This window comes from Carlito syrichta, unplaced genomic scaffold, assembly GCF_000164805.1.
Source record: "Carlito syrichta isolate Samal-C Ts95f unplaced genomic scaffold, Tarsius_syrichta-2.0.1 Scaffold302012, whole genome shotgun sequence".
Classification (NCBI taxonomy): Eukaryota; Metazoa; Chordata; class Mammalia; order Primates; family Tarsiidae; genus Carlito; species Carlito syrichta.
The window spans coordinates 570,577-580,546 of NW_007246108.1; the positions used below are offsets into that span (position 1 = coordinate 570,577).

Sequence of the window (9,970 nt, forward strand, 5' to 3'; positions counted from 1 at the left end):
TTTTTATTAAAATCCTATTAAATCCAAACCACAAGATTCTTGCATAAAATTATTTCGATATTCTCACAAGGTACTGTGGGGGACAGAAAAGCATTCCTTAAAATTTAAAACATCTTCTTAGGGAGAAGAATCTATTAAGTAATAATAAAATACACATATGTCTATATATGTGAGTGTGGAGAGAGAGAGAAAGGGAGAGGGGGGGAAAGATAGGGAGGGTGGGAAGTGAGGGGGTGGAAGGGAAGGAGGGAGAAGGAGGGGCAGGGAGGAGGACAGGGAGTGGGAGAGAGGGAAGATGAGAGAGAGAGAAAGGGAAAGAAGGAGGGACAGAGGGAGGAACAAGAACAGATAAAGAAGATGGGGAAAAAATTTTGTAAGACCAACCTCTGTATTAATTTAAAGCACCTTCAAAATTAGCCAGAGCAAATGACTAGTTAAACTCAAAGAGAAACTCTTTTCAAGTAACAGATATGTTTTACAATAGTGTTTTACTCTTCAGCTAGCTCCTTTAAGAAGACTAAATTGAGTCAGCTTCACCAGTAGTGAGACTGAGTCCACAATATTTAATTTTATTCAGATGTGCCCCTTTGTATACTATGATTCCATTGCCTTTTGATCTTTTTAGATTTCCTAAGTGATTTGTGAATATCTATGTACCTTGTCTCAAAAAATATATATATCTGTACTTATTCTGCAATGCAAAGATAAATAATACTTTGGCCCAAAAGTTACTATACGCATTACACAGCTATAAATCATTATATGTAAAATAAATGCATTCTTTAAAAAAATTAATGTGTACATATAAAGTAACATGGTCTATATAAAAACTAATTTTATTATTAATTCCTGATGTAGTATTGGAACTATGCCTAGATGTAATGAACTCACAGATTTTGAGGAAAGGTGATACAAGGAACATGACATTCAAAACTTCTAGACTTTTTCATCTGAAATCAGTTTGAAATTCACTGCAGAGTGAACGCAGAAAGTGGCTCCAAAAGTCACCTAATCTCGATTCCTAGTTTGAAAATTCCATGTTATCAATCTCCACTCCTATTTGTACACAAGATGGATCCATTTTCATTTTGTTTCCATAAAAGTGGTATTTATATAAGCAGTAGTGACAAGTCATCAGGCCCTTACAGACACTGTTATAATTTGTATCCATTAAAAACTACTAGCAGGCTTGTCACTTTTAGTTTTCTAAATTACAAAGATAACGACCTGCACTACAAACATAAGCACCCCTGTTTCTAAAGAGACATTAGACAACCCAATTACAGGCTAATCACCATGAGCATGCAATGTGCTCACACTGTATACATAAGCAATCTCTGTTATACCAAACTCTGAAAGGCAAATTCATAATTAACTGGAAATACTGATACTATGTTATAAATCAGATTACCATAGGTCCTTTACTAAGGACTTTGCTAAATCTTCCCCCATTAACATAATCATATTTTAAAATATGTGCAATAATAAAAAATGAAGAAAAGGGGAGAGATAGACTTACCAACTATTAGAGTGGTACAAAAATGAGCTATCTAGCAAGACTACAGATAAAATTTTAAAGATTGTATGTTAAATGATATTATTAAATTGGCCAGGCACATTGGTTTACACCTGTAATCCCAGCACTTTGGGAGGCTGAGGCAAAAGGATTACTTGAGTCCAGGAGTTCAAGACCAGCCTAGGCAACCTGGTGAGATATCGTTTCTATAAAAAAGAAAACTAAAAAAATATTAACCAGGTGTGATGGCATATGCCTGTAGTCCCAGCTACTTGGGAGGCTGAAGGAGGAGGATCCCTTGAGCCCAGGAGTTTGAGAGTGCAGTGAGCCATGATTATGCACTGTGCTCCAGCCTGAGTGACAAAGTGAGACCTCAACTCAAAAATTTAATATTATTAAATCTACATAGATTTTACACAATAACTGAAGAGATGACATAAGTATTTAAGTATTTTATATCTTTAAATATATATAGCTGCACTGTCCAACATGGTAGCCATTAGTCATGTGTGTCTATTGAATACTTGAATGTGCATAAACCAAACTGAGATGTGCTTTAAGTATAAAATACACACCAGATCTTAGACTTAGTTCAAAAAAAAGGTAACATGTTTAAATTTTTAATATTGATTACATTTACATTTTGACATGATATGCTAGGTCACATACAGCATATTACCATAAATTTCATCTGCTTATTTTTTATTTTGTGCATAGCTATGAAAAAATGCAAAATTAAATATATGGTTCATGTTACATTTCTATTGGATGATGTTTATCTATTATGGTTATAGGGACATTTTCATCAAAACCACTGGGTGACACTGTTTCTCCACTAAATTGATACAACCAAAGCAATTTCCTGGCAGGGGAAAATCACACATGCACAAACTTGTACATACACACATGTGTACAAATACACATCCCGGCAGATAAAATGTGTTCCTTATAACCACTCATCCTTCTGGGATGAAAGAACATTAATACTATTAAAGTAATTTGATTACTATGTTAGCAGGACTGACTACACCTGAAAGCTTTAATAATCATTCACAGATTCCTTAATAATAAATGATAGCTCTAGTTAAATCAAACATGCAGAAGTTATTTAGTTTGTGACTTTTCCCAAATAACTTTCCATCTTCTAAAAGGTTATGTTCTTCATGACCTCTTTTACTATTTCTTGTATCCTATGTACATGTATTTTACTAAGGAAACTGTGCAGAATAAATTAGGTGAAAAAAAGTTGTTTTTGCTAATGAAGAAATATTTTATGGTTGACAGATTATGTTTTACCTTAGATTGTGAACTCCTGAACATATGAAAATCAATTCATTGAAAAACTAAAATAAAAATAATATTCAAGTCACCACTCAATACTTTCATTTGATGAGATAAGACACTACAAAGTTAGAATTTTCAATGCAATTGATATTCATTTATGGAACAAAGTCAAGAATAATTCATTTCAGAGGCTACCAGGTACTATTTGATGACCAGAATATACATTGCAAGGGCTGAAAAAAGTTTTGTGCTATCTGTACATCTGATATTCAGTCTGGTTACTCAATCTTCTAATTCTGAATGAGAATTTGGAGTTGGCTGCATGTACAAAAGCACAAATGATTCCTAGGCCTATAATTACTAGTCAGACTGTTCTCCAAGTAGCACAGTCAAGTCAAAGAGGAATTAGACAAATCATCTTGCCTCAGGCTATCTACACACATGTAGCTGACTCTCTTTCAGTTTCCTTCCCTCTTCAATCAGACTTCTAGTCTACTAACTACAGACTGACACAGAGATAAGCATTTAAGAATAACTGCAGCTAGCTACTTAGTCATAAACTACCTCAAAATATGAAAACAATCCATTAGTATGCTGCATTGAAGTGTAGCATGTCCTAAATCCAATATTTTTGCCTTTATTTTAGAGCACACCATCAATGCATATTAATTTCCCTTTCAAAAAAAAAATACTTTTCCAGTCTCCAAGATGTAAAGTTGCTTACAAACTAAACCACTTCCACTTCAGCATCGCAGATGTCAAGGGTCTTCTGAAAATCTATGATACTATAGGCCTTTTGCCCATACAAATGAACAAATGAAGTTTGACATATAATTTCAGAGAAGAGATGAATGAGACCTGGACCCTGCTCTAAGCTATTATGTTCATTCCTCCAACTATTATCTAAGAGGCCATTTAGATATTTTACTGTGACCTTTCCTTTTCTTATGTTGATGTCTCATTACCCTAACTAGGCTCTAAACTTTGAGACAGATGCTATGTCACATCTGTCTGTGTATAATTTCTATGATTTTTAGCACAAGACCTAATGAACAGATAAAACATATTGATTGGACACTTGATAGACCGACCAAAGGCTTGTAGGAATAACATTAACCATGGTAGCACCTTTCTTTAAACAGTAGTATACATTCATGATGAACAGGTATGGTCAACTAATATTTTTGACAATGGTTATACAACACATTTCCACTTAACACATCTTTCAGACTTTTTTCCCCCAATGTTCAAATCTGTGTGTTCTATGCCAATAATAGCACAAACATACATTCTCAGTTCAAAGTGAAAACAATTCCCAAAGGTAGCCTTACCAAAATAAATAAATAAATAAAAGCACTTATTTAAGTACTTTACTATTGCTGGTTAAAAAAAAAAAAAAAGTTGTAAAAATACCAGCAATAGTAAAAGTATATATAATTACTAAAAGGATTGTAGATTTCTATGTGAAGAATAAGGTTCATTTGCATATTAATAGAGCACATCTTTCAGTACAAGACTATGGAAACTGAATGCTCTAAGGGTCTTCAGAATTATTTGATAGAGCTTCATTAAACACATGAATGCAGAAGACAAGCATAAATTGAGTTTTCAATATATATTTGAGGGTTGTGTAGAAGATACAATTATAGACACCACACAGAAAAGAAAAAGGGGGAAGACTCCACTAAACAGGAGACACATGGCAACTAAGTAAACAATTCACCCCAAAACATAGTTATACAAAATTTCACAAAGTATAAGACATTTCCCCATGGCCCAGTGAAAGGCACTGCTTCTGCATGGCAATATCTCTCAGGATGCTACATGATACAATAGTTGCACTGATTATCTTCACACTTCCAAGAGGGTATAACTCACAGCAATAACTTTCTCTGAAAAATATAATTCCCTCCTTAATCCCAAAATAAACTCATTGTTTTGATAGATTAAATCACACAAGTTTTCGATGAAGTCAACATAGACTCTACTGAGCTGACTGACACAAACCATATTAATGGAAAATCTTAAAATATATAGGCATACTTCTAATTTTGAGGTTTATAAACATCCTATCTCAACATAATGAGAACTTGCTTAAAATAGAAGTAAAATTAAATTCGGTAAGGCCTTTATTCAACTACAGCCCTGAAGAGACTAATTCTGAGCTGAGTTTCCTAATAGAATACAACAAATTCACACAAATGTCACTACAGATATAATGAATGTTTTTTCATGCCAGTGTCACTCACCCTTGCCTGCCTGCACCCCCTCCCCCCAAGCTTTTCAAAATGTATTTCATACACAGAGTCACTGTTCTGGTTGTTTATTTAATTAACATGACAGCCCAGCATACACAGCATTTCTTTCAGTTCTACAGTTTTAACTTTTTACACTTTCGACTCAATACAGAAAGAGTAAAATTACTGTTTTCACTCCTTCCAACCTCTGTAAATTTATATAGATTCACTGACTATTTCTGTCAGTTAAACAGTTTTTTCAGTATGCTTTAAATATCTGTATTCACAAAGTAAAATCACAATTTTGTCCCCACAAAAAACAAAACATTCTTTTCCCTCACCTTTGCCAAAGGATAAGAAAATCTTGTTTTTCCTTTTCTGTATTTTCAGAAGTTGACATTAATTAATTTTAATTCTGTCACCAAGTTATAAATAATCGGTATTGCTTTGTATCATCATAAACTGGGTAATACTACTGAAATGTGATAGAAACCACCATTTAATTAAAAGTCTATGGTTATATCTAAAATTTATTCATTTAGAGAAATATATTATATTATGCCTAAAGGCATTTAAAATTTTGAATTACAATATATTCTATATATTCCTAAGAAATACTTCTGAATTGTATCTCTGTTCTATAAAAGCAAGTAAGTTATACTTTTTAACCAAAGACATAATAATACCTACTATATGCCTTCCATAAAAAATCATACCCATTTCTCCTATTTTAGTTTTGTTGTTTGCTTTTTCACTTAAATATGTCTTTCTCACATCAGTGATGAAAAGCTTTATTCTTACAATTTACAGTCCTACAAAAAGCCATTCATTTTTGGTAAAGATGCTTGAGAGTTTAGGAAAATATTCATAGGAAACAATTTTGGTTTGTAATTATATAAAGTACATATCTATACATTTCTGACTGATGTTGTATCCTTCACAAAGATTTTGTCACTAAGAGATGCAGATGCAGTAATGGTAGGTCATATGCCTTGTGTTTATTTTATCTGAAACTATAGGAATAAAAATATTAAATTCTCTTTAATAGGTAACCAAAATAAAATTGCATTGGTTTGGAATCTTTCAAAAGTGAATGTGTAAGGTTGTCACAGTAATTAGAAATAAGCAACCAATTGTATTCTTTGATTTATAAAGAGAATCAAGAGATATCCCTTCAAATACACTTTCCAAATGTAAAAAAAAAGCATAATCAAAATTCTATGTTGAAAAATAATATATTAGTCATAGATATTCATAATATTTAATAATTAAGAAATTCTACGTACTGTATATTTCCATGTTTGGGTGTGGGAGGGCTACAGTAATCACTCAAGAGAAATATATCTGCTCTCAGATGTAAAAGCCCGCTTAGAAAAGAAACATACACCTTAATAGACACTTGCCTTCTTAACACTGCCAGCGAAAAAAGTACAGTTTGACATACTCATCTATAAAATCAGCCTCAGTATTGAGGATACTGGGCTAGCAGGACTAAACTAAAACCTGTCTAGATGTTATAAACTCTGTTTAGTACTGAGAGTAAAGATAATTTTATTTTCATTCACAGACATATCAGTGCTATAGACTTACAGTTCTAGAAAGGAAAAAAAGAAAGGGAGGGCGTTGGTTTCTCTTATGAGAACTTTATCATCTGTTCTCTTTGCACTTTTAAAACTGAGGACCATTGAAGAAAGATAGTTCATAGGTAAGTGGCCACTGTCATTCATACAGAGAAAAAAAAAATGCTGTTATTCTCTCGCTTGTAAACTTCATAATGAGCAAAGTCCAAACAAATTCTCAAGAGGTCTTTGACAGACTCTGAACTTTAAGTCCTTATACATTTAAAATTCACGTGTTGCCTACAAGTATTGTCTTGAGAGTATACATTCCTTCATAGAAAAAACTAATCAGGTCGAATTCAGAGAAGTGTATTACATATATATATATGTTCTATAATTATTTTGATTCTTGACTTCATAAAGTATGCAAATGACAGCAGTACACTTTGCACCCTTAATCAGAAGTCTGTTTCCTCATGATAAAACTGATAAGCCATTTACTATAGAGCTCCTGAACTTTTCACACAGTTAGGCTAACGTATGAGATATTGCCCTGTCTCATAAGATACTATTTCATGTTAGTTTCCACCCACTCCCCACAATTATGTTCGGCAACAACTTTAATGGGTTATATATAAAAACTAGGCTTCAGTGACACGCACACACTCACCCATGCCCTCATTAAAACTTCAAGGATCTCAGTTTCTGCTAAAATGCATTTTTTGTCCATCAACCATAAAAGATAGTCTTTTGCTTTAGAACATTCTTCATTAACACAGCCTTAAAAAAAAAGGTGACCAAAAAAATTACTGAAGTAGATTACAAATATGCATCTTTAACAGCATTAATTAGTAAAACATTTAAAAATGCAACCTTCTGTTAATTTCCTATAAGCTTGCAGACAATTCAAATTCTCCATTTATCAATCCATACCAGAGAAAACCAATATAAATTGATGAGTTAATTAACACTGCTGATTAATTTACCTGAACACCTTCTTATTGTAAATCTACCCTCAACTCCATAACCTTTAAATGTTAATATAAAATTTCAGAAATCTAAGTTCAAAGGCTAAATGATATTAATTTAGAGTCCAGTTATTTATAATTATATCCCATATTTTCCTTAGAAATTATGGTTCAGTTTTGCAATGTCCACATATTTCCCTATAAATTAAAGAATAGTGTGTTCTGAACATACTTAAAACAGTGGTGTGTTCATTTAAAAGATGCTCTCTCCTATAACCGAAAAAAATAAAAATAAAGTATTTAGTTTACACTTAAATACATAACTTACTTTATTCCAAAGATTTCCAAATTTTTACCACAATGAAGCATCAGTGGTCTGATTTTTCCTTCACTCTTACAGTAGGCTTAAACCTAAGAAACATTTGTTTTATCTAAACAAAAAGCTAAATAAGTACATTTGTTTTAAAAATAAACAAAGACTACAATGTTGTCATCCCTCTGCTAAATAGTGTCAAACAACCACAGATCTGTGTAATCAACTCCATTTCAGAAACAAACTAGCCACCCACACCATATGGTGACTGCTACTTCTTAGAAATACCTAAATGGTTATCCACAGAATAACCTAAAAAGAAAAAGCTTACTATATCTTCAGATATTCTCTTGCTCCCTAAAGTCATCCTGATGGTACCATGGGTAAGCATAAATTTAAGTAGGAAACGTGTAAATTTCCACTTGCTGTACCTCACCAGCTCTCCCCCATCCCCAGTCAAATGTCAAATCCGCTTCAAGTGGAGAAGTGAACACTGAAGTATGCCTTTTCAGACACACTTTGTATTTAAAATTGGAATTTGTTCTTTTATGCCCTTTATAGCAACTATTCCACGGTCCTAAAACACTTAATGATAAGAAGATTCATCCCCAAAATTGACTAAACTTTTATTTACAACTTTTCTCAGAATTTCAGGTTCCTCCTCTTTCTTTGTGAAAGATAAATATCACCAGCGATCTTAGAAATATCCTCCAAATGTATGTTTCCTGTAAGACCTGTAATTTCTAAATATCCACTTAAATATGCACATACTCAAGAGAAATGTTATGTTTTAGTTGACACTAAAGCACAATTGACAAATGTGAACAATTCTAAAGTTCAGACATATTAATTCTCAAGTTTATGATTATGACCCAAAACACACACGTATGTCGAATGTATGTATCTAAGTCATATTTAAAGACAAATTGGGCATGAGATGTAGTCTCTCTAAATAAAACTTACTGCAAAACCAGAAAATGTGTATCAATACCTCACCTTGCAGCACATCTTGCTTTGCTCAAGAATCTTTTCACTGGTTTTCATAAATGTTTACCAGCACTTTATAAATGAGAAATTTTATTTTTTAAAGTAGAAATCTAGTGAAGTCCATGTACTGAAAAATCACCCACTGCTAAAAAAAAAAATAATAACTATATTATAAAATTTCTGCTAAGGAGAGAAGGTGTGAGAGTACTTAAAAGCTTGGGGAAGCCATACACCAGGTGTAGCAGATCTAAACAGTTGGCCCAGCTGTGGAAGACCCGGCAAATACCATCTTGTTTTATTACTCTTTCGTGTTTCAGTTTACAAAATACTGTGAGAAAGAAGGAGAAAACCCCGCTAGTCTCTTATGAAGTTTCAAGTTATACCACTTTTCGAGGCTCCCTCCCCTTTGGTTCCCAGCACTCAGATTCCCTCCACTTTGAGCCGGTTCCCAGGTGTTTCAAGTTTCCCCGACAGCCCAGAGAGAGGAGTTGCCAGTGCTTACCTGTTCCCTCGGTATACAGGGCAGGGAGGTCCTCCGATGGGACTTGCTGCCGCAGCCAGACATCTCGGCGGACACCACGGAGCTGGACCGCCTCCTCCTCTTAAACACCGGGATCTCTTCCTTGGTCCCAGCAATCAGCTGGGACCCAGAATGCTCCCTCGGAGCCGCTTCCGCGGACTGCGGCAAGATTTGCTCCACGTACCTGGCCAGGAGGATCCCCAGCACGCCGGCCAAGTACGCCAGGTAAGGTCTCCAGGCGACCTTGAACCTCTCTAGGGAAATGAGGGACACGGTCCTGACAGCGCTAGTCAAAGCGATCATGAGGACGCCCAGCCGCAGCCTCAGCACCAGCCATGTCGCGGCGGTCAAGCAGCTGAGCACCACCCCCGCGGCGGGCAGCGAGAGTAAGCGATCCTCCCCGACGCCCAGCCCGATCTGGACGAGCGCTTCCCCCCCGCAGCAGACGGCCAGCAGCGCGACGGCCAGAGGCAGGCGCACCCCGGCGCGCAGGAGGCACAAGCCCATCCAGAAGAAGGCACACAGGAGACTGAAGAGCAGCGCCGAGGGCTGCAGCCAGGGGCCGAGCGGCGCGCCGCCCCCGGGC

General features: G+C 35.2%; 1 protein-coding gene across 1 annotated transcript in view; it reads right to left on the reverse strand.

Moving 5' to 3' along the window:
* The window catches only part of PDE3A (phosphodiesterase 3A), a 341,273-nt gene that overhangs the window by 330,836 nt on the left and 467 nt on the right, over positions 1 to 9,970 (reverse strand). The window contains exon 2 of the mRNA XM_021711286.1: positions 9,367 to 9,970. Coding sequence (XP_021566961.1) covers positions 9,367 to 9,970 — 604 coding nt within the window. The remainder of the gene's footprint in view (positions 1 to 9,366) is intronic.